Source organism: Manis javanica, chromosome 2 (assembly GCF_040802235.1).
Source record: "Manis javanica isolate MJ-LG chromosome 2, MJ_LKY, whole genome shotgun sequence".
NCBI lineage: Eukaryota > Metazoa > Chordata > Mammalia > Pholidota > Manidae > Manis > Manis javanica.
The window spans coordinates 182,621,053-182,646,897 of NC_133157.1; the positions used below are offsets into that span (position 1 = coordinate 182,621,053).

General features: G+C 44.5%; 1 protein-coding gene across 2 annotated transcripts in view; it reads left to right on the forward strand.

Moving 5' to 3' along the window:
- Window positions 1-3,544: 3,544 nt before the first annotated feature.
- Window positions 3,545-25,845, forward strand: part of MATN2 (matrilin 2) — a 132,876-nt gene continuing 110,575 nt past the window's right edge. The window contains exons 1-2 of one of the 2 annotated variants that reach the window (XM_017669448.3): window positions 3,545-3,781; window positions 18,099-18,269. In XM_017669448.3, coding sequence (XP_017524937.3) covers window positions 18,125-18,269 — 145 coding nt within the window. In that variant the 5' untranslated portion in view covers window positions 3,545-3,781; window positions 18,099-18,124. The remainder of the gene's footprint in view (window positions 3,782-18,098; window positions 18,270-25,845) is intronic. The other variant, XM_017669447.3, reaches the window with a different exon arrangement.

Here is a 25,845-nt window from a genome sequence, read left to right on the forward strand (position 1 = left end):
TGCTCTACCAGTGAAACTGCTCACTTTATTGCACTACATCTTCTTTTCTTCCATCTTATGATTTATTGTGCTTTTCAGTAGTCCATCACCTTATTCTTTCCACTGGACCTTCTGTAGTGTTTTTCTTTCTGTTGGACCTGGTAATAACCATGTTCCAGTTATTTTCTTCAGCAAGAGAGAATGTGGAAATGTCCTGACTTCTGAAATTTTTTGTTCTTGAGTTGCCATTTATTGAATGCTGCCAGCACCCTGGAGGATTTTATATGACAGATACACATAATCATTGCCCAAGTATCTTGCCATTTGATTGAAAACCAAGCAACCAACGTAGACATACACTCACTAAGGGCGTTTTGAGAAGGTAGTTAGCTGGGTGTCACAGGGACGAGGCTTTGCCTTCTGTCAGCACGCCACTTTGTGCCAGTTCCTAGGTTTGGGGATGAAAGAAGCAGCAATCTGTGCTGTTAAATGGTGCTTCTGCGCATGGCAGGTCCATCGTCTACTTCAAAAATGGAAACTAGTCTCCAGGGAGACAGGCAGCATTTCAGCCTTAGCAATATCCATGAAAACAAGTAAAAAAAAAATGTCCACTTACTCTTGCCTATGTCTTACGTCTCCCCACTCTGTCCTATTATCTTATTCTTGAGAGACAGCCTCATCAACTTGATTCCACAAACACCACAAGGCTCTAAACTCCAGGTTAAAGCCCCAGTAGCCCAGTCCCTTTCAAAGCACAGCATAGGGCAGTATCTGAAAACAAGCAGAAGGCCTGGTTCCTGCCTGCAGGGGCAAATGGTCCAAGACCACATAAAACATTTGAGTTAACTTTGATTTGCTATAGTTTTTTCCCGATCTTTTTTTTCAAGGTGGGATGATATGATTATTTAGAAATCATTTCACCTAGGACAGTGGTGCCATCAGCCAGTCTCAAGGGGCTGATCTCAAGGGACCCTCTGGACATGGAACCATCTGTCCAGGCTGATGGGGCTTCCAGAAGGGTGCTTTGCCACAGGAGGGTTCCCTGCCTGGGCTGGAGTTAGAAACCCAGACACTGCCTTCCTTCTCAAATCCATATTTCCAGTTCCAACCAGTTGGCAGCTACTGAAATGGGAGATGTCTCCTATATCAGGTGAGACATCCTGTCCTTCTACTTGAGTGAGAGAGGAAGGAGCTCCAATAATTCTCATGGGACTCAAACATCATCAGTCACTTAGAGAAACAGTGCAAGTGAGGTGACACTGCAGTTTTACATCTCTACTTACATATACAGTATAAGATTTATTTCAGGCTGTGGGTCTGTGAGTCAACCTGTCTGCCCTTTGGTTCCCTTATACTCAGGTCCCCTTCTGTTTGATAGAATCTCATTTCCAATCTGCCCTCTAAGAAGCAAAACAAAACAGAAGTTTTCATGTTTATAAGGAACAAATGAATGCTTATGACAAAAGTCTGTATTTGAAGCTATTCATAAATGTGAGGCCTGGATCAAATATCCCCTCCCTGGTCAAATCATTACTCCACAACAGACCCCGTGTAGAGAGTGAAATGAGGGTTGAACCCGGTAGAGATACCAAGGTGTAATGAAGCAGCTACTGATTCCATCTAACTTGGACTCTCAGACACCACACCCTTTCCTTCCCGCTTGCTCGCCTGAGTCCCACGTGAGAACTGAAAATCTTAACCCCACACTTCTGAATAAGATTCTCTGTACACTAAGCCGGTAGCAGAGCTTCTGGCAGAAAAGGCAAATTTGGGCTTTCCCTAGCAGCCCTTATTATCAACTTGCATCCAACCTGAATGTAACTGGGAAATTAAGGCATTGCTACATCTGACTTGATATTTCAGGACACTGAACTCACTTTGTTTCTTTTTTCTTTGTTTTTCTGGCAGACCTGAAGAGCATCCCACAATGCAGAGTAAGTTAATGACCTATTTGGTGTGGTCTCACATGTACTTCATGCAGATTTCCTATTCTAAAGAATTCTGAGAGAACTCTCTGGGGAAAAAACACCTATTTAAGTTGGCATACATCAAAGTCACTGGAATCAGTTACTAAATTATAATTATTTAAAATGTGGGAGGATTTCGGGATTGCTATTGTTTTCCTGATAAATTGCTGTATCATACTGGTGTCTTGGAATAAAACAGCACATTTTAAATGTAAGTTTCCATAAACTGTAACTCAACTTCCTCAGTTCCTAGGGGATTTTCACTGGCCCAGACTCAGGAAGAATTTTCTTCTGTGGGATCCAAGACTTAAGAGACCAAACATTTCCTGAAGACTTTCCTCTGCCTTCTGGCCTCTACCTGCCTCCTCCCAAAGACATACAAAGAAACTATTTCTGATCAGTGCAGGCAGCCAAGAGTGCCCAGCGGGCCTCAGGTACGGGAGAGGTCGCCAAGGGAACAGGAATCCAAGATTCTTTCTTGACATTGTGGTACAACCGAGTTGACTAATGGCTTGAGTATATTAACCTCTTGCTTTATGACTACAATTTTAACTACCCACTCCTCGAGCTTTTCTGAAGAATTGATTTTGTACATGGTGTTTATTCATATTCCAGACACCAAGTCTATCATAAAACAGGAGTGATGTTTAGGAGCAACAGCAGCCAAAAACACTTACACGATCAGGCGCTGACACACCAGAGGTTTTGAAACGCATCAGTTCTGTGGCTGCCTCTCCCCCGTAGCTTGTTAAAACCTGAACTTGGGTATGTTGGGGGGTTTGAGGAAAGAATTTTGGAGCCATTAGTAGATGTCCTGGCCTATTGTTCATTGCCCACTTACCCCCTGGCTGCTCCCTGACCCCTGTCAGAATCAGGGAGAACTGGCGGAATGTCACATCAGGCCCTTTCTCTGTCACTGACATATCTGGTCTTCTGGAGCCCTACAAAGTCCACGGGGACCTCTAGGTCATGTTCTCTCACTTTACAGAGTTGCAAATGACTTTACCCATAATTTCAAAAGTCTTGTCTGAACTAGACTTTCTCTGCTCCTTTAGAGTAGGAACCTTGTTTCCTTTTCTTCCTGGCATCCTCACTCCCCTCCCCAACCCTGGGCTTAGTCCCTGGCCAGTGGATGCTCTGTTAATATGAATTGACACTGGTGGCGTGTTCTAAGTACTGCCAAGACAGGTCTTGGCATTTATCTCCATTTATCTCAATTCTTACTTCTTTGCGTCATCATTCTCTTAGATGGATGCCTCCTGCAGATGATGACCCTAACTTCAGGCTATAGGACCCCCACCCTGCCTCCCTTCCCCCAGGAGATGCTCTCCCCCAATCCCACCCCTCCCAGCCCACAAAGCTCTCTGTTGCTCTGAGCCTGCTGCTCTGGACCCCTGGAGCTGACACCCCTCCCGGGCTTGGGGATGGACCAGGCGGAGCAAGGTGGCCGCAGGCAGGGTGCACGGCCAGGGTGCCCAGCTCCCGGGGCTGCCTGCTTGCGGGGGGGCCTCCCTCCCTCTCCGCGCCTTCCCCATCCTCAAAGAAGACACCCCCTCCTTCCGCCCGGATCGCTCCCCACCCTCGCGCGGCGCCGCCTCCCCCGCCACCCTCCCGCGCGGGCCCAGAGCCTCCCAGGCAGCCAGCGAGCGAGGGGAGCGCTCTGGGATGGGACTTGGAGGAAGCGGCGGCGGCAGAGGCAGCGGCAGCGGCGCGGGCTTCTTCCTCGGCTCCCACGAGCTGTCCCCGAGGACAGCCGTGGCCCTCGGAGCGGCCAGGAGGCCCCCCAGGAGGACCCGGGCGGCTGCGCTCCTGTCTCGCTTCCCAGGCGGTGGCAGGTGAGCCGGCCGCGCTTCCCCCGGGGCTCCGTGTGCCCCGAGGCTCAGACAGACCGACAGACTTGACCGAAAGGCGTACGGACTGGCAGAGCTCGCTCTGACCGGCGCCCACGGGCGCTTCCCCCAGGCCTGCGCCCCAGCCCTTGAGGCTCCGCGCGTCCGGCCCGGGGCCGTCGCTCCCGACCCTCTGGGCCGAGCGCGCGAGGGAGGGCGGCGCTGCCCGGGCCCCTCGGGGGGCAGAGGTCTGGCCAGCCGCGGCCGGGCGAGCTGGGCGCGCTCCCTGCGGGGGCACAGCGCCGCAGGCACCCCGGAGTGCCCCGCGGGGGCGCTGTGCCCCGCCGCGGGGACACCCGGACCAGGTCTCCCCTGACCTGGGGAAGGGAGACTTGTTGAGCGGGTATCCTGCGTGATTCCTATTCAACCGGCAAGCCGGACTGACTCCGAACCGCCGCCCCCAACCACTTGGTCCGCTGGTATTTTAATACCTGTGTCATCTGGATTTTGTTCTCGGTTCTCTACAGCAGCTAAAGCTCCAGCTTCCCTGCGTTGCGGAGAAAGGGGGAGAAAGGGGAGGGCATTGTGCGGTAGTTGCTAGAAATCCCCAGGACAGTTTGGGGAGAGGACAAATGGGGGCTTCTTAGTAAGGTCTCCAGGACTGGAAGCCCGGGAAGGCAGCTCCTCCCTCAGGAGCACACACTCCCACCCCGCATCGGCCCAGGTAACCAAGTTCCAGATGATCATCGCCAGGGAGCCAGAGGCATCTGCACCAAGTGCCTGTAATCGGGCTTCCAGGGGTGGGGCTATCAGGAGACAATCAAGAGGCTGCAGCGGGCTGTGGTCAGAGCAGATTGGGGTAGACCTGCCTAGCTTCAAACCCGGGCTGTAAAGCCTCCAGGTTGGTGACCTGGGAGTTTGCCTCAGTTTCCTCATCTAAAGGGGATGATAATAACTGCAGACCTGTGAGGGTTAAATTCAAGTCCTTAGAACAGTACCAGGTGCATCCTAAGGTTAGGGGCCAAGTTCCATCACCTGCCTTTCCAGAGAAAGCAAGGAGTTCCTATGAGCAGTCACCTCCTCCCCAACCTGGGACAAAGGCCTCTCCATGGGTTCCTGAAGGTGGCAGATAATCTGCATGTTTTCAGCTGGAATTTTCTATTCAGGAGTCCACTCCTGCACTGTTTTTCTTGCCTGCTTTCAAAGGGACAGCCTCATAAAACCATGTCAAGATACCAAAATGGGTTTATCATCTGGGAGGCTTCTTCTCAGCACCTGATATCTGGTTCCTTAGTCCCCTGTTGAGAATGCAGATATCTGTGGCTCTTCACCTTCTAGTTTCCTATCTATCCGTACTTTTATTCCTGCTAGTAGAATTCAGTCTCAGTCTCCCCCCAGTTGCCAGGCCTCTCTTTTCTACAAATCAGGACTCTCAGTTTCCTTGATCCTAGAGTCCAGGCCCAGGCAAACTAGAGCCACTGAGCTCCTTTGCTGGAGGTGCCATGGCAGTGTCCACCTCTGAGATACTCCCAGATGGTTGTCACGCCCTACACTCTTAAGCAGCAAACACCATAAATATCTGTTCAGCAAGAGGTAGTTGAAATGAAGCCCAAGATTTAAAGAAAAGGAAATAGATGATTGCTCCTTGACAGATAGAGATGGATAAGAGGGTCATTGAAAGTTCTAGAAAGAAATCCCATAGTTTTCTTAGAAACAGCTCTGTCTGGTGCCTAAGAGAAGGCAAACGATGAGGTGGGACTGGGGATGGAGAAAGGGGTGGAGGCTCAGGTCTCAGGGAAGGCAGGCTGAGGTGGGTGTGATGAGTATAAATGCTGGCCTGTGTGAGGTGTTGGGCATGAAGCTGGGTGGGCAGTGACAGATTCAGGGGTGAGCAGTTGACTTTCAGTGTTTCCCCTGGAACTTGTTGCCCTCTGGTCTTTACCTACATTCCAGAGGGCCCCTTCCTGGAACTTTTCATCTTTTTTTTAAATTTTCATGTTTACCTTCCTAGGCATTGCTAATATTCTTTAAGCAGAGGCCACAAATGCAGTACCTACAGGGCTCAGGTAGCACAAATATGAGTTGTTGGGTGACTCCACAAGAGGACAAGCCTTGAGACCTCACATGGGTAGATGGTACTAATCAGTCATGGCTTACTGTGGCCAAGTCAAGTCTGGTATTTCTAGATCTTTGAATTTTTTCTATTTATTTTTAATTTATTTTTATTTTGGTATCATTAACATAAAATCACATGGGCAATATTGTGGTTACTAGATACCCCCTATTATCAAGTCCCCACCATATACCCCATTACAGTCACTGTCCATCAGCATAGTAAGATGCTATAGAGTCACTATTTGTCTTCTCTGTGCTATACTGCCTTCCCTGTGCTCCACCCCTGATATTATGTATGCTAATCGTAATGCCCATTATTTCCCTTAACCCGCCCTTCCCACCCACCCTTCCCAGTCCCTTTCCCTTTGGAAAGTGTTAGTCCATTCTTGGTTTCTGTGAGTCTGCTGCTGTTTTGTTCCTTCAGTTTTTTCTTTGTTCTTATGCTCCACAGATGAGTGAAATCATTTGGTACTTGTCTTTCTCCACCTGTCTTCTTTCTGAGTATAATACCCTCTAGCTCTATCCATGTTGTTGCAAATGGTAGGATTTGTTTTCTTCTTATGGCTGAATAATATTCCATTGTGTATATGTACCACATCTTCTTTATCCATTCATCTACTGATGGATGCTTAGGTTGCTTCCATTGCTTGGCTATTGTAAATAGTGCTGCAATAAACATAGGGGTGCATATGTCTTTTTCAAACTGGGCTCCTACATTCTTAGGGTAAATTCCTAGGAGTGGAATACCTGGGTCAAATGGTGTTTCTATTTTAATTTTTTGAGGAACCTCCATACTGGTTTTCACAATGGTTGAACTAGCTCGCATTCCCACCAGCAATGTAGGAGGGTTCCCCTTTCTCTGCATCCTCGCCACCATTTTTTGTTCCTTGTCTTTTCTATGTTGGCCATCCTAACTGGTATGAGGAGATATCTCATTGTGGTTTTAATTTGCATTTGCCTGATAATTAGCGATGTGGAGCATCTTTTCATGTGCCTGTTGGCCATCTGAATTTCTTCTTTGGAGAAGTGTCTGTTCATATCCTCCACCCATTTTTTAAGCAGGTTAGTTGCTTTTTGGGTGTTGGGGCATGTGAGTTCTTTATATATTTTGGATGTTAACCCTTTGTCGGATATATCATTTGCAAATATATTCTCCCATACTGTAGGATGCCTTTTTGTTCTGCTGATGGTGTCCCTTGCTATACAGAAGCTTTTTAGCATGATGTAGTTCCATTTGTTCATTTTTGTTTTGTTTCCCTTGCCCTAGGAGATGCATTCAGGAAAAAGTTGCTCATGTTTATATTCAAGAGATTTTTTCATATGTTTTCTTCTATAAGTTTTATGGTTTCATGACTTACATTCAGGTCTTTGATGCATTTTGAGTTTACTTTTATGTATGAGCTTAGACAATAATCCAGTTTCATTCTCTTGCATGTAACTGTCCAGTTTTGCCAACACCAGCTGTTGAAGAGGCTGCCATTTCCCCATTGTATATCCATGGCTCCTCTATTGTATATTAATTGGCCATATATGCTTGGGTTTATATATGGGCTCTCTCGTCTGTTCCATTGGTCTATAGGTCTGTTCTTGTGTCAGTACCAAACTATCTTGATTACTGTGGCTTTGTAGTAGAGATTAAAGGCAGGTAGCATAATCTCCCCTGCTTTATTCTTCTTTCTCAGGATTGCTTTGGCTATTTGAGGTCTTTTGTGGTTTTATATGAATTTTAGAAGTATTTGCTCTAATTCATTGAAGAATGCTGTTGGTATTTTGATAGGGATTGCACTGAATCTGTAGATTGCATTAGGCAGGATGGCCATTTTGACAATATTAATTCTTCCTATCTATGAGCACAGGATGTGTTTCCATTTATTGGTATTTTCTTTAATTTCTCTAATGAGTGTCTTGTAATTTTCAGAGTATAGGTCTTTCACTTCCTTGGTTAGGTTTATTCCTAGGTATTTTATTCTTTTGGATGCAATTGTGAATGGAATTGTTTTCCTGACTTCTCTTTCTCATTCATTATTAGTGTTTAGGAGTGGAACAGATTCCTGTGTATTAATTTTGTATTGTGCAACTTTGCTGAATTCAGATATTAGATCTAGTAGTTTTGGAGTGGATTCTTTAGGGGTTTTTATGTACAATATCATGTCATCTGCAAACAGGGACAGTTTGACTTCATCCTTGCCAATCTGACCACCTTTTATTTCTTTGTGTTGTCTGATTGCCTTTGTGTTGTCTTCCAGAACTATGCTGAAATAACAGTGGGGACAGTGGGCATCCTAGTCTTGTTCCCAGTCTTAAAGGAAAAGCTTTCAGCTTCTTGCTGTTAAGTATAATGTTGGCTGTGGGTTTGTCATATATGACCTTTATTATGTTGAGGTACTTGCCCTCTATACTCATTTTGTTGAGAGTTTTTATCATGAATGGACGTTGAATTTTGTCAAATGTTTTTTCACTATCTATTGAGATGATCATGTGGTTTTTGTTGTTCTTTTTGTTGATGTGGTGGATAATATTGATGGATTTTTTAGTGTTGTACCATCCTTGCGTCCCTGAAATAAATCCTACTTGATCAGGATGGATGATCTTTTTGATGTATTTTTGAATTCAGTTTGCTAATCTTTTGTTGGTTATTTTTGCATCTATGTTCATCAGGGATATTGGCCTATAATTTTCTTTTGTTATGGTGTCTTTGCCTGGTTTTGGTATTAGTAGGACTCCTCATCTTTAGGGAGGCTCAGAAGGACTCCCTTGTTTTACATATAGTGGAAATAACTCAGGAGGGTCAGGGAAAGAGAGAGACTGAAGTGCCAAGGAGAGAGTGGACTATGTTGTCATTGTTGCTAGTAAACAGTGCCTGAGAGGCCCTTCCGAGGGACCCATTGCCCCTTGGAGCTCCAGCCCGTGAGGTCATCTTTGAACCCTGCCATGTGGCTTGGCAGACAGCCACCACTGTCTTTTCTGGTAGGACCCTGAAAGAGTCTCAGAGAAAAAGGCAAGGCTGGGCTTGATTCCAGAGGCCTCCACTGTTGTGAGAAATTGGTGGTAATGATGACAGTGATGAGAGGCAGTGGGGTGTACAACCTAGAGCACAATGACCTTGCCATGTGAAGAACCTGGATTCCAGTCTCAGCCCTGCCACTCACCATCTGTAAGGATTCTGAGAAGTACTTAAACTCTTTGAGCCTCAGTTTCCTTAGCTTTGTAATGGGAATAGAATTGTTTGGAGCACACTTGAAGTGCTTGGTATAGTGCCTGGCTCAGAGTATAGTTATTAGTTATACTTACTGTTATTAACATCTATCCTCTGTTATATCAGCCATCAAATGGGCATGCTACTACCTGTGACACAGTGTTATTGTAGTGTTAAATTAGATAAGTAATGTGAATCCTATTAGTGTGCAGGACGTTGTAATGCTCAGAGTGAGTTGGCTGAACCTGAAATTTTTACCAAAAGATCTGCACATAAAGTCAGTGGGTGAACAGATGGACCAGCTAACATTTTTAGAAAGTTCTTCCAAGAGTTCCATCCCAGGAACCATTATCTACTGTTGGACAATGTGGCTCACTCAACAGGAATACTCCGCTGCTATTTTAGGCTTTTGTATTAGTTTCCTACCACTGCTGTAACAAATGACCAGAAATTTAGGGGTTAAAACAATACAAATTTATTATCTTGCAGTTCTGGAGGGCAGAAGTGTAAAACAGGTCTTGCTGGACTAAAATCAAATTGTCAGCAAGGCTTCTTCCTTCTGGAGGCTCTAGGGAAAAGTCTGTTCCTTTGCCTTTTTTGGCTTTTGAAAGCTCCCCGTGTTTCTTGGCTCCTGGTCTCTTCTTCCATCTTCAAAGCACAGCATCTTCCAATCTCCCTACCCTCCCTCCCTTTCTTCTTTCTTGTATAAAGACCCTTGTGATATATTGGGCCCACTTGGATAATCTAGAATCATTTCTCCATCTCAAGATGCTTAACTTAATCACCTCTGCAAAATCCCTTTTGCCTCAAAAGGTAGTATTTTCACAGATTCTAGGATTAGGCAATAGACATCTCTGGGGGGCATATTCTGCCTCTCACAGTTGTTATTAGAGAAAATGATTGAAAGCACAAGATTTTATCTCACTTCTGCTTGGAGCTTATCCCTGCACCTTCCCAGTCAGGTGAGTGCTTTCACTTGTCTTAAAGGTGAGGAGCTGAAGACTGCAGGAGTCAAGGCTATGGATCAAATCTTGTGTGAGCTGTGAGTTTCTTGAAATTCAATTCAGAAGTTTCAGTCTTTCTCTCTTTCCTTGACACTCTCAGCTTTTGACTGTAGCCCCTCAGAGTGGTCTCCTTTTCCCCACCAACAGCATTTGCTATTTTTCTAGCTCCTTCTCCTCTTCTATTTCCAAAAAATACAAAGAATGTCCACATCTCTAAGGTCTCCTCTAAGATTCCCAGACAAGTGTCTGTATTATTTCCCTATTGCTGCTGTAGTAAGTTAGCACAAAGTTAGTGACTTAAAACAACACAACTTCATTATCTTACAGTTCTAGAAGTCAGAAATCTGAAGTGGTTCTCACTGAACTAAAATCAAGGTATTAGCAAGGTGTTAGGGTTCCATCTGGAGACCCTAAAGAAGAATCCATATCCTTACCTTTTGCAGCTTCTAGAATCTTCCCTCATTGCTTGACTTCTTGCCTCCTTTCATCTTCAAAGCTAGCAACGTCAGGCTGGGTCTTCTCATTCCACTTCCCTCTTATACTTTCAAGAACCCTGGTGATTGCATTGGGCTTACTTGGATAATTAGGATACTCTCTTTATTTTTAAAGTCAGTTGATTAGCAACCATAATTCCCCTTTGTTATGTAACATAACATAGTCATAAATTCTGGGGATTAGGACTTGAACATCCTTGGGGGACCATTATTCTGCCCACCACATGGCTTGAGAGGCTAAATTCTAGATCAGGACCAGCTGAATAGTCTTACTCTATTAACATTCCCTTCCAGAATGTGCATAACTGGCCTGTGCTCAAGAGAGGCCCCTGTTGAACTCTCTTAAATCCCTGCTGTAGATCTTCTGTCTCTGAATCCCTTTATCCATGACATGGTCAGAGAGCAATGGAGGCAGGAGTGTACTGCATACTTCATTTATTAAGTAAACTTTTTTATCAAAGGAACATATAAAAAGATACACAAACCTTAAGAAAACAGGTCATCGAAATTTTGCGAAGTGAACACTCTCATGTGAGTGCTTCCCAGATCAGCTCCTCAGAGTCCTACTTGTCCCCCAGCTAATTATCACCTCCTCCTGAATGAAGCTACTACTCTAACTTCTATTACCATAAATTGGTTTTGCCTGTTTTTTAAGTAAACATTTTATTAAAATACATATACAGAAACATACACATATCAGGAATGCAGCTAGATTATTTTTCATGAGAGTGTAACCAGCATTCTGATTAATCAGCAGAACATTTCCAGCACCTGAGTACCCTTCATACCTCCTGCCTACTGACCCCCAAGTGTAACCACTATCCTGATTCCTCTGATTCTAGATTAGTTTTGTCCATTTTGGAATTTTATTTTATTCAACAGTATGTTTGTAAATTTATGATGTAATGGTATGAAGTGGCAATTCATTCTTTTCTATTGCTGTATAGCCTCCCATTGTGTGACTGCACCTCAGTTTATCTGTTCTATTGTTAAGGGTTGTCTTGCCAATGGGTTTCAGCCCCAGGCAAGTTCACTATGGATTCAATGTGACCAAAGAAATTGACAGCAAAACATTCTTTGGGGTGAAAGGGTTTATTACCCGGCTTGTTCTCCTGGTAGATCTAGCACTAGCATCTCTGCCTCTGCCCAGAGCACTGGGCCAAGCTCTCTATATAGTGCAGTAATAGCTTATTGCCTAAAGGTATGGAAGTGGTACCCTAGCAACAGGCCAGTTACACCATCAGGTGGTTTAAGTTCAGTGAGGATCCTGGCATTAGGAACCCCAACTTCCCCACAAGGGTCATTTAGGTTGTTTGCATTCATACTTCATTTTTTTTTTTCATACTTAATTTTGAAAGGGAGTGACTACCTACCCATATCTCAGTTGTCATTCAATCTAGCCAGCAGAGAGTAAGAGACATTGTATGGAGCTACCATGCTAGAAAAGAGGGTTAATGATTGTGTGCATGTGTGTGTGTGTGTTGACGGGGGTGGCTGGAGGAAGTTGTTGAAGTTAGCATTCTAACACAGGGCCAGATTATGGGGCTTTGAATGCTAAACTAAGGAATCTAGATTTGCAACCTATTGGTATGTGGAAGTCACTGACAGTTTTTGAGCAGGAGCATAATAAGCATGGTATTGGATGGGAAGATTGAATTCAGTACTGGTGCCAGATGGATTTGAAGGGAGAGACTTAGAAAGTTTATTAAATAGGATTACATTCTACTCCAATTTAACAGAAAAAACTGGTGACAGTGGTTTAAAGAAGGAAGTTCATTTCTGTCATGTTCTAGAAGCCTGGAGGCAATAAGTCCAAAGCGAGAGTGATGTCAGGGACCCACATTCCTGTGCCTTGTTGCTTTTACCATGCATCATGGCTTCCGTGTCTGTGGTGCCTTGAGTTCCGAATGACCTCTGGGTCTCCAGCCAGGATGTCTTCATTCTAGCCAGCAGGAGAGGAAAAGCAAGGAGGTCATTCTCCTCATCCCTCCTTTAAGTTCACTTTTCAAAAGGAGGGCAGTCTGGGAGCTGTGATCTTTATCCCAGACCCCCATCATGTGCACAGTTAAAAAGTGGGAGTTCTATTTCTAAAGAAGGAGGGGAAGGAAGATAGTGGGAATTAACGAACAACCTGTAAGACCTTTGTGGTCTCTCTGATGTGAACAAGGGCCAGGTCTAGGGCTTTGGTCTTGGCATGGATGGAAGGAAGAAGGCATGAGAGACGTCACAGAGAAAAGAATGGTGGCATTTGGTGCTCGATTGGATGGAAGGAGATGAAAGGTATGAGAGGAATGATCATGTACACCAAAATATGAGGTGAGGGGTTTTCCCCCCAGAGAAATTATTCCTTGGAAAAGAGGAAATTGCCCTATATTTGAGTCCTTGCAAAGTCTTTCAAAGTGCTGAGAGCTCCATCAAATATTTTGTACAAATTACTGTTTGGGGAAGACACTTAACTTGAAGTGTCCTCAATCAATTGCTAGTTTTGGATACAGGGACAAGTCAGCTCACCAAAACAGCAAAAAAAAAAGAGAAAAGAAAGAAAAATATCAACTCACACTTGAGGGCACAATTTCACAATTGCAAGTACTGGATGATACTGGATAGGTTCCTTTAAAGAGCAACACAATGAGTAAGTTGCAGAGATGGTGACTTTATGTCTCCAGGACATATAAAAAAATCCAGCTGGCCTCGTGTCATGTAATCGGGAACTGATAACCTGAGGTGAACTGATAACCAGTGACAACATCATAGACGGATTCAGAAAGTGCTGTATCTCAGATAACTTAGAGGTGAAGATGTTAGAAGACTCAAAAAGCATCTTTAGCATTGACAAAATACCAATGTTAGAAAGGCAAGCATTTGAAAATATTGTTTTATAAAAAGAGAGAGAAAAATTTGTTTCATGGAACATTTTTAGTGAAAAAGACATCTCTAAATTAATACATTTTATAAATTTAAATGTTTTTGCAGCATTTTTTACTAATTTGGCATATTCTTATAACTAGATATTTTATATTTCACCTATATCCTTTAAAAATTATATATTCAACTTGGTCAAGAAATTTTGGGGGAGGGCGTTCTCCCATCACAGGAGATAGCCACTGGAGTCACGAACATTCAGGCAAATACAGTGTGTAAAGGACGACATGGGCTAGGTGGTTTTTGGGTGCAGAACTAGAGCCAGTTTGATGCAGCACTTATTGATCTTTTGTTGATCAATAAATTTGTTTATCAACATTTATCTACTTTCTAAAAATTTGTTTGTGAAATTTAGGAGCCAGCAGCCCATGGAGGATACAGAGATGAGAAGGTATGTCCCAAGGAAAAGCTCACCATCTAGGCAGGGAGACAGGTGTGGTAGCAAGAGAAAGAAACCAAGTGCTAGAGCAGACAACAAACCCATTGTCAGGGGTGCAGAAAAGTCAGTCCTCATTGGAAGCATTGGAGAACATCTTAGAGAGTAGGTAGAATATGACTGAGCTTTGAGGAATGAATGTGATTTTGATTGATGTTGAGTGTAGACTTTCTGGGCCAAGGGACCTGCATGGATAAGGCACTCAGCTGTGGTAAGAACCTGGGTTCTTCAGACACTGGTGGGGAGTCTGGGGTGAGTGGGGGGCTGCTATGGTAAGAGGGGTGGGCAGTGGTCAGTTATGGGGGGTCCTTGAGCATTACTGTTATGCAGTCAGGCCACAGCTGGGTTCCAAACAGAGAAGGGACAGGCCCAATAGGTGAAGCACCCAAGGGAGGAAGAGCAGTTCTGAAGCTCTGGGAAAAGTCTGGGTGAGAAGTGGAGAGAATGGAGCATTGCTGCCGTGGTGGGACAGTCAGGAGGAGGGGCCCTGCTGAGGCGGCAAAGCCGGGGTTTGTCCACTCACGGATGCGATGGTGATACAAGGAAGGCATGGAAGCTGGCTCCAACTTTCCAGTCAGGCTGGCTGAGTGAATGGGGATAACTTGACCATGAAAGTTGACTTGAGTGGAAGAAGATGAGTTCGTATCTGGAAAGGCTGAGCTGGCAAGGAGGCCTTGATCACTGGGTAAAAATCATAGTCAGGCAACCACAAGCCAACATCAAGGAAGATGGTATCTAACATTTAGAGCCACCTAGAAACCATGACCTTGAGTCCTACCAGAGGCTGGGTTCCCATTTGCTGGGCACGCAGGAGCTGTCTGTCTCCCACCAGTATTAGGCCTGAGGCCGCCGCAGTCCCAGTACCGTGCGATAATCGTGAATACACATGGAGTAGTTAGTGTGCATGCTCAGCATGCTGGCAGGGCAGGCTTTGAGGGACAGAACTATTGAATCTTATGTCTGAGAACTTTCAAAATTGGGGAGGTGATTCAAAATCTCTTTTTTTTTACAAGTAGGATGACTGCCTGAGATATAGCAAGGGTAGAATCTTAGCTCTACCACTTAACTGGCTCTGAAGCCTTGATGAGTGAATCTTAGTGTTCCACCCATACAACTGGGATCTCATCCTCCTCACAGAATGATTGCAGGAATCAAATGAGATGATAATTAAAAAAAAGTGCCCATTTTCCTGCCTGGCTCATAGTAGGCACTTAGAAAGTACTAGCAGTCTCCCCCTTTCTTCTTGTCCAGAGGCAGGGTTGGCCATTGTGGAGGGTGTCATGCCCAACCTTCTTCAGGATAGTAGGGTTGTACTGGCCCATGGTCTGGTTTAGGTTGAGCAACACTGCTTTCTGGCCACATTCTCACTTTAGGGCCACCTAATTTAAGCCCAGAGAGGGAAGCCGTGTCATCACAGGAGTCTCCTCTCAAGGCCCACAGCACATAGGGTCAGCTCTGCCGGGATTCCCCACTCACATGTCGATTTGCTTGGAACTGTGATGTTTTGCGAGTCCACAGCTCAGAGAGTCAGAGCCATCTCCTCTCTCTCACCCCACCCCCTCGGTAAAGCTAAGTGAAAAGACTCATTGTCCCATAGGGAGGAGAAAATTTCTAAAACAAAAGTCAAAGCTGTTGTAGTTTTTAAAAATATTCTTTCCATGCTCCCAAGTGCTTCAAGGAATATGTTTAGATTGAAATAACCTCTATTTCTCAGCACAATTCTTATATGCCCATATATGAAAGAAACTGTTTCTTAAACATCATTCTACTTTCCAGTTAGAACTGGTTCCTGTTCTTCAAATGCTAGCAGCTGTAAATGCCAAACTAAGAAACAATTATAAATATGGGCTATCTGCACTGACATGTTTTTCTTGCTTCACTGCTATTGTGTTCTAAATGTTTGGATTTAAGGGTCAGTGGGCCTTGAGAGTATGTTGTATATATCTTGAAATAAAAAACATGGACTTTATATGTGCTCAGTTTGGAAGAAGAACAGCATTAAGATAATAAATCAGATATAAATGATGCAACACACTTATAATGTCATTTAAGATGTGATAAATGCCAAGGAAGCTTGAAAGTAAACAGTAGGTTTAACAGAGAAAGAGGCAAAATCTTATACGTTTTCTTCCTTTATTCAGAAGGAATCTCACAGTTCAGGCTGTGAAAAGGGACAACCAATAAAGAGTTTACTTTGTTTAAAAGGGTGAGAGGGCAGGAGTTATCCATCATAAGCTGGTATGCCCTAGAGCCTCACCACAGTTTTGGCTGCACAACCTTGGGCAAGTTACTTAACTTCCCTGAATTACTGTAAGAATTAAATAACTTAATACCTTTTAAGCACTTGGCCTAGTGCCTGGACATAGTAAACACTGAATAAACATTTGCTATTTTTAATATAATTTTAATGCATAGTGAAAAGTGAGCCAGCTCAATAGGGCAAGTGTGAAAAACTGTGGACTTTGAAGGTTGACAGGTCTGGGTTCATCTCCAGGTCAATTTCTGAAAGCAATTTGTTGAACAAACAGTTCACTGAATTATGGAATTTTTTTTTTACCTTTTGGGAAATGGTCCCTGTCCTGTTCCTGCTTCTGACAGCAAAACAGCTATGCCTTTCATGAATTGATTTCTGGGGATTTGACTTGTAGCTAATTGAGTTTTCTGCTAATAGATGAACTGTCCAAATGGCCTGCCCACCTTGGGTTTGAATCCTTACTTTGCCACTTACTTTAGTTGTGTGACTTTGGCCAAGTTATTGACCTTCCCTGGGCTTCAGTTTCCTCATCTCTAAAAAGCAGAGATAATAATTATGATTTCTGCAAGATAGGTATGAGGATTAAAAAAGGCAGTGAGTGAACTGCCAAGGACAAGATAAAGATTTCAAGAAGATTTTACATGCAAACATTGTTCCTTCTTAAATATTCCCTCCTCCCCACCTAATTTATATACATTAATAAATTGCTATGACACTCATTATATTCATAGAAAATGGAAGAGTAAATTTAAACCCAATCCCAGGATATGCCTTCTCTGTGAGGTTTTGCCAGGCAGAATAGTCTTAACATCATTCACCATGTGACCAAGTACCTTTCTCCTCCCATGTGAAGCACTGAGATTGGCCATCTTGGAAAATCCTGGATCTGACCATGTCACCTCCCTGCTTAGAATCCTACCTCCCTGGAGTGACTCCAGGACCAGTAAAGAAAGCAGGAAAAGGCACTTGCTGTTCTGGTCAGGACAACGCTACTTTGTTTTCAGCTCCCCTTGCTGCTTGGACACTTGCACCTCAAATAAGGGTTAGAATTCTTACGCATCTGAGAGTTTCCTGATCAATATCAGTATTGATTCTATGTTTCTCTGGTCCCCTAGCTCCTTTGCTTGTTTATATGTCCCTGCACCCCTGAGTGTACCAGGTACTATTCTGAATGCTTTAGTTATGTGTATTAACCCAGTTAACTAATACTATCCTATATTTCCATAAGGCTCAGAAGGTAAAGTGGCTCACCCAAGATCACAAACAGCAAGTGTCAGAGCCAGAATTCAAAGCCACGTAGGTTGGTGCTGGAGTCCAAGCCCTTAACCACTGCACCATGCTCCCTCCTAGTAGATGTGTGGGGATGCAGGGAGACTGGGAGGCAGGGAGGCTGGGAGGCAGGCAGGCTGGGATGCTGGGAGGTAGGGAGTCTGGCTATGTGATGCTACCTTATGTCAGCCATACATAAATTACTTAGGAAATTTATATGTACTAATTTGTGCCATCCACTATTATTAGATGAAAGGAATATTATAACTAGATTCCTCAGATATAGTTTTTTCTTTTTCAAATCCAAGATACAGGATGTGACAATGAGTAATTGATAATAAATGCAACTGAGAAGAAGCTCCAGGATAGGTTTTTTTTTCCCTCATGTTTTCCATTCAGTCTTATAGTGATCAAGGTGGAGAAAAATTCCAACTATGCCCGCCCCGCTCAGAGTATCCAAGAATCTACCAATGGGGGTTACTTAAGTTCTTAAGGATCAAACACATGAAAGGCATTTTAAGTACCAGTGGAATGTCTGATACGTGGGAAGGCAGAGCGGTGGGTCTGCAGCACTGGAACTCGAGAGATCTGGACATCTCACCATGCCCCTTTCTCCTGTTGTGTTTGTTGTAGCCTTGCCCCGCTTCCTCTTCTTGAAGATGGAAAAGGTGCTGGTGGGCTGCTTTCTGCTCATCCTTGGACAGATCTTCCTCCTCCTCCCCGCTGAGGCCAGGCAGCGGCCTCCAGCAAGGTCCATCTCCAGAGGGAGACACACTCGGACCCGCCCGCAGACAGTCCTCCTGGGTGAGTCATGGGGGCTGCACCTACAGAAGCCAGAGGTGGCTGAGGCGGATCTCCAAGCCGGGGACTGAATATCAGTCATCAGTCCAATAGGTCGCCTGTCCCTGGGGTACTATTGGGTGTGCTGGGGAGAGGGGATCTCCTTGGCAATGACTGCATCCTGAGTTGAGGATATACTTGTACTCAGGTTTGCAAAATGAAATTGAATCTCTTCTATTTCAAAGTCTTCATTCAACCTGAAGTTCATGACTTTTCTCCAATATGCAAGAGCAAGATTTTTCATCTGAAAAGGTCCTGGTTGGACTTATCTGGACAAGGTGTAATGAGAATTTTTTATTGGATTTGTGCAACTCATCTGTGTTCATAATGCCCCCCTACATGGCAGCATGGGGAAGAGAGCAGGAGGACTTGCAGAAGGTGGGAGCAGGCGCAGAAGAAAGGGGGGGATGCTATGAGCTGAATCAAGTTATTAGGAATTGAAAATGTCAGGGGTCTATTATTCTGGCCCAGCAAACATATTTTCTTCAGGTGAATTTTTCTCTCTCTCTGAGAGAAAGGAAAGACCATGAAAATACACAGATTATAGATAAACGGGCCCAGTTATAAATATGGGTTCTGGTAAACTTAGGATGTGGGGTAATAGGAAGGTTGGCCAGTAGAAAGAGAATGGGTTTTGGCATAGACTTGGGTTCAAGTTCCAGCTCTCCTATTTACCAGATGTGTATACTTTTAGGCAGCATAAGATCACACAGTTGGGCTTTGGGTGGGGCTGTTTTCACAATGAACAACCACACACTGAGCTGGAAAAACATTCTTCTCTTGGCCCCGAATAGCTCTCCCAGGCCCCCTCCCAGCACACTGGGCCTTCCCTAATTGTTGGCATTCAGCACCCTCCCTCTCAGCTCAGGTTCTGAAGTGGAACCCCTGTCTTCTGAGGTAAGAGCTGAAAGCCCACTTGGCCAAGACATCAGCCCCAAAACCAGTATTGCCTTCTGTTTCTCAGCCTGAGGAAGATGGAACGCAGCGCATCCCCCCACCTCAGGGAGTGCGCTGGAGGGCCGTTTAACTTATGAACACGGTTGACTGCGTGAGAATCATGAATCCACAAGGCAGACACCACAACTTTAGCCTGGATTCTCAAGAGCAAACTGCTTTTGGTCTTAACTTTGACAGGAAACAAAAACGGAGAAGCCATGTTATTCACAGTAGTCCTTGCCCTGATCATATGACTTTCTCTTCATTCTTAGAATATAGTGTCTTGTGTTTTATGGGTCTTTTTCTTGGCTTTTTGTTTTGTACACTCAAAACATTGTATGGGCACAATTCACTTTTTTTGTGGCAAATCATCCACTGCATGATGTATTTCCACTATTCACTTGCTTGCAAGTGTGTCTCTGAAAGTTTAACAGAGTAGAAACAGAATTGTTTCTCAGGTTAGTTTTTTGTTTGAATTTTCTGATTTTTTTAAAAGTTCACATTTTATGTCTTTGTCTTTCCATCTTTCTTCTTATTTTACTTTTTATTGAAGTATAGTTGACATATAATATTATATTAGTTTCAGGTATACAACATAGTGATTTGAGAGTTATATGCTTTAGAGAATGTTCACCATGCTAAGTGTGGCTGTCATCTGCCACCACACAAAGTTATTATAATATTATTGATTATATTCCCTATGCTGTACTTTTCATCCCTGTGACTTGTTTATTTTATAATTGGAAGTTGGCCTAAGTTTGCAGAGTTCCAGTAACAACTTGAGCTAATTAAAAAAAGTAATGTACATGTTTACCTTTCCCTCTGAATGTTTGCAGGCTGCTCAGGTGGTAGGCTGTGATATATTTCCACGTGGGTTTATCTGCTATTTCATTCATTCACCTGTAGTTTCTGCTCTGTGCCAGACATGGGGGAAAGCATACTTGTATTGTGGTGACAAACATGTGAAAAGATCATTAATTTGGTGGAATTGGTGTGCAACAATAGGGGTATAGCTAAGCAGCCCCATTCTGCCTGCTATAGTCTCAATATAAGGCAGTGGTTCTCAGACTTTCTGATCTCAGGACTCTTTTATGCTGAAAGATTATTGAGGATCCCAAAGAGTTTTTGTTCATGGGTTAGGTCTATCCAGATTTGCTGGATCAGAAATTGAAAGAGAGCATTAAATTAATCTTTAATTAATTATAAATAACAATAATAAACCCATAACATAATCCACAATTGAAATAAAAGTATTTGTATAAAAACAATATCTTCTAAATTAAAAGTATAGTGAGGAGAATGGCACTATTTCACATTTTTTGCAAATCTGTTCAATGTCTGGCTTAATCGAAGACAACTGGATTCTCATTTCTTATCTATTCAATCTGTCATGAAATGTTGTATTCATTGAACTATGAAAAGGAAATACAGCCTCACACAGATATGTAGATGGAAAAAGGGGGAGCATTTTCATGTAATTGTGAATTCTTCTCTGATGATACCAAAACTTGACAAATAGTAGTTTTTTAAAGGTGAGTTGAAATGTGTGATCTGAAGCCATGTCAATCAATTTCATACTCATATACTCATGAGAGAATGAGAGTACAAAAGGCAAATACTAGTGCTATAATGAAAACAGTTTTGACCTCAAGGACCCTCGGAAGGGGTTTCAGGGACCCCGAGGGGTCCTCAAGCCACACTTCGAAAACAGCTGGTTTAGGGAAGCCTTTCCAGTGAAGATCAGGACCAACAGCTGAGGGAGAGCTGGCAGGAGAGGAGAGAGGGCGTCTCATGAAGGTGGGCCCCTGGAGGTGGGGCCGCCTGTAAGGCAGGTGGCTGAGCTGGAGACAAGCATGGAGGAGGTGGGAACTAGATCCTGTAGGAACTTGGGGGCTCTGACACAGAGTCTAGGCTTCATTCTGTGGGGCTGGGAGCCCATGGAGGACATTCTGCCGGCATCAGTGGTGATCTCTGCTGTCTCCCTTTCCACCCACTGTGCCGTCTGGACAGCCTCAACCTTCATGGGCTGTGGGACAAAGGGCAGGGAGAGCCCGACCTTCCAGGCTGCCAGGGGAAGGAATGGGCACATTTTCCAGCTGAAGGTCCCTTCCAGGCCACCATACTGGCAGGCAGACTTAGAGCAGCAGGGTGCTGTACCCAGGGCAAAGGCTCTTGGAGGCCTTCAGATTCTTCCCCTCTGCGCCCATCCTTCATCAGGGGCCCGCATCCTCTCCCAGACTCCTCCCTGGGCCCCTCTCAATGTGGCCATCACTGGAAGTCACACTACTCATACCCCTAGTTGCTCCCTGCTTTGCTTGTGCACATTTTGTCTCTTTATTATATCATTGTCATAGTGGGGTGGACCTGTCCTCAGGGCAGCCAGTGGGGGCATATCAGCTATTTAGGGAACCTTAACCCTCCTTGCCCAGACTCCCACTGTATTCCTGACTGTCCTCACTCTTGGAATGAGAGTATGCACACTGACTACACTTCTGCCAGCGACCTCCCCTGTTTTGTCTTTTACAAGGTCCTGTTGACCTGTGCATTCTTTTCTGAATTTGCCAACTTAGCTCATTTTATTTCTACTAACTAACGTTGAAGCCTTTTCCTTTCCCTGTTATAAATTCCCCTTAGAATCAATGGCACTGCAGAATTCATGTTTGTGTGTTAAGACAGGACTTTGTGGCAATATGACAGCAGATTTGAGAAGTAGAAGGTGGAGATTTACAGGGAGTCTAGCCCATAGTGTGGTCAGGGGATGGTGGGAGCTGAACCCCACCCCTCCACACACACACACACTCCACACAGTTTCCAGAGGCGTTTGGGGACTGAGGTCACAGAATTAAGTAGATTTCTTCACAATGGTTAGTTTACTACTTAAACATAAAGCAAGTGAAGACAGTCTAAGAACTCCTGTATACAGTGCCAAATTCTGTTTCTGGGAAACCACAGTATGTTATGAGGCACTTATTTCCATTTTTGCATGCATCTCTCATTAAACCTGAGATCAAAATATTCGTAAAAATGCAATATGTTTCATATAAGAAGCTGAAACCTCTAAGTTAGCGATGTGACTGAAGGAGTTGGCTGGCCCAGAATTAAGTGTAAGAATGTCCTGCTCTGTGTTGCTGATGGAGGTTTTTGCCAAGGTTGATAATTACTAACATTTTCAAATGCTGGCTGCCAGTAAATGAATTCCCACATCCTAAAACAATCCCCCTAATTGACATTTCTTGGCACCCTCAGTGAGGGAGGAAAAGCAGATGCCAGAAGCCATCAGAGCCTCTGGCTCCTGGAGCAACAGACCCACTGGGGCCGCCAGTCTTACATGCTCTGAAGGTACTTTGTCACCGGTAGAACTTCTGTCTCCTTCCCTGAGCTTGCTGGGGCTTTGTTTGCCCTCTTCCTTCCACCTGGAGGATCTTTCATTGGCCAAGGTCTATTATTGGCCAGGGCTAGGTAGAATGCCACCTCCTCCCTCTCCCGGTCAGGCAGGATCCTCTAGGATGGGCCTCGCACACTACAGTCTTCTGCCAAATCATCAGCCCTGACTGCCTTACATTCCCAGGGATAATAGTGGCACCTACCCAAGAGGGATTCCGATCCCAATTTTTTTTGTACTTGCCTTGTTTTTACCACTAATACTGTGCACCCACGAAGGGAGGGCTGGAGTGTTTCTTGTGTCTCATAGCACCTCTGGAGGGTACTCTCACTTACTGCTGTGAGTAGGGACATGCTAGCTCACTTAATCCATGCAAAAATGATGAAACTCTGCAAAGTGGTTATTGTTTTAACCTGTTTTCAGACAAGGAAGCCACAGCTCAGAGAAGTTAAGCAGTTTGGCAAATTTGTCAAGATGGCAAACCTAGAAAGAGAAGGTGTCCAGCCTCCCTGCACCCCACCTCCTCTAGGGAGAGGATACATGACTTGGGGGAGGTGTGACCTTGAGCAAAGAAAATGGCACCTCACACTCGAGCTTGCTCCCAGACCAGGATTTTTCGGCAGATCATGAAAGGCGCATCTGTATTTGGAGGCGTTGCTGTTGGTTACACCTGGGGTCCGCTGACCTCAAGCCCTGGCTGTGGTCCTGCCCGTGGCAAAAGCTCAGTGTGTGCTGAACGACTGAATGGAGGAGACATGCAGATGGCTGATTTCATCCTCATTTAGATGGTTCCAGCCTCCATTCCACTTCTATTTAGCAAGTGACCCTGGCAAGTTGATTCTCTTCTCCAGTTTATACATCTACAAAGGAAGTTGGTTGAAGCCAGTGATCCTTCAGGTCTTATGTATGATGTGGTGACATCACTGATTCCCCTGCCTTCCAGATGTCCCTTCTCTGGCTCTCATGCGATCCTTGGCTTTCTTTCACTCCGTCCAGCTGGGAGAGCCAAGGTGGAACCCTGTTCTGGAGGCCAAGGAGACAGAAGGCGTGGGGTAGCAGGATTAGCAGGTGGGTGGGGGCTGTTGGGGCTGGTGGAGTAGGAGCAGACAGCAGAGCAGTGGTTCTCAAACTTCACTGTGCAGCAGAGGCTCCTGAAAGGCCTGTTAGAATAGACAACTGGTCTCCACACCCCTAGTGTTTGATTCTGTAGGTCTGGGTTGGGGCCTGGGAAGTTGCATTTCTGGAGACCTCAGTTTGAGAACCCTTGCAGAAGAAAAATCTGGGAGATGGGATGGGGTTGGGCAGGAGGCAAAGATCTTAGAAGGAGATGCTGTGGGGCCCAAGCCAAAAAGATGAGTAACATCTGTAGGGAAAATTACAGCTGGAGAGGATAAACTAACTGTAAACTTCTTGGTCTTTGAAAATAAGCTGTTAGCATTTTTCTAGCCAGGGGGAGTTGACAAAGGTGGACCTCAAGCCTGTACCAGCATTTGCAGCACAGCAATTAACACACATCTAAAGAATCGAATGGTTGGTGTGTGTCTTTATCATCAGAACTGATTGTAAAAATGAGGACTGTTGTGTAAAGCTTATAGAATTGTTCTAACTATAGCAAAGGCTTTTAAAAAAATAACTCCTTTGAAGTGAAATCACACCCCCTCTTTAGCCCTCCTCTGGGCATCCCCGGCAGTACAACCACAGTTGGAGATGTGGACCCGAGGGAGGGACTGTCACGATGCTACTCAGCCCAGATGCATACAATGCATCTCTTCATGCCTGTGCTGTTTCACATGTAAACCAACATCTTTGTTATGATTCATTTTTAATAAGCTGCATGAAGTGGATTCCACATTCCTACCTGGTGATTAATACTGGGGGAATCCAAAAGCACAGCCTCTGACTTGCAATAAGCCACAAAGTTAAAAGCTTTCCTAGCCAATAATGAATAAATAACTTGATGTTTTTTCTTCTACAGATTCTCTCTCTCCCCTTCTGCTCCCCTTTCTCTTTTCTATTAAACTCTTCATCCCCTTCCTTTTCTAGAACTCTCCTTTATCTCTTCCTCTCAAATCTCTCCCTCCATTCCTCATTTTCTTCTTCAGTTCCAGGATGTCCTGTCCTCAGCTTGCTGTAAGTTTGACCCCTGCAGTGTGTATGTGTGTGGCGGTGGGGGTGAGGCACATCCCCTCAGTGGGAGGCATACTCATTGTTCTTTGATGGCTGGTGTTCTTAGTGGGGAGGTGCACCAACTTACCCCTTTGAAGCTAGTCCTGTCCCATGTTTCCCTAAATGATGTTAAAAATAACAACGGTAATGGTGGCTGCCTTTTTTTTTTTGCTTTTTTTTTTTTTACCATCTGCTGTGCGCCAGGCACTCTGGTAGGCAGTTCACCTTTCACTCTGTGTGCTATTATTATCCCCATTTCATAGACAAAGAAACTGAGGCTCAGAGAGGTTAAATGTATTTCTTGAGGCTGTACAAGCACTGAGCAGCCAAGTGACCCTTGAGAAGCCAACTTGCCATTTCCTCTGCTCAACCCTTTTCTACAACCTACCTCCCCTGTTTCATCCAGCTGTACTGGACTCATTGTCAGGTTTCAGTGGAAGCATTCCTAACCTTCTAGTCTGGGACTTCATATGGCAACAGTGCCTTCTCATAGCATGCTGCATGTCCCAGTACAGCCCTTAGTGGCCTGCACAGCGATTGCCTGCCTAATTGTTCATGTGGTGACAACAGTGCTTAGTAACAAGCCAGGCATACAACAGGCACTCAGAAAATACCTAGATAAGGAATGAGTAAGACATGAGCAAAGAGCTCTCTCTAGAAAGGAGCCGCAGGTTGGGGAAGGTTTCCAAAGCCAGGCCATGTGGAAAAGACTTGAAAGACCTGAGAATATTCAGCTTGAATAGAAGATGTCGTGCTCTCTGAAGGCTGTGTTATGGAAGAGTTGAGACTTGTTATTAAGACTTGAAAGAGGAGATGCAGGACCAAACCCCTGTGCTTTTAAGGAAACAGATTTTTCTTCCATATAAAACTGTAGCCTCTGGACTAGCCCAGGAAACAAATTGCCTCCTCAGACATTAGGGATATTGAAGGCCTTGAGTGCAGAGGGTTAAATAAATCTCTAATCTGCAAACCCTCACATTCCAGAATTCTATGGAGGTACCTGAGGAATAGGAAATAAACCAGAAAAAAAAGAAAAGCTAAATATTTGTTTTCCAA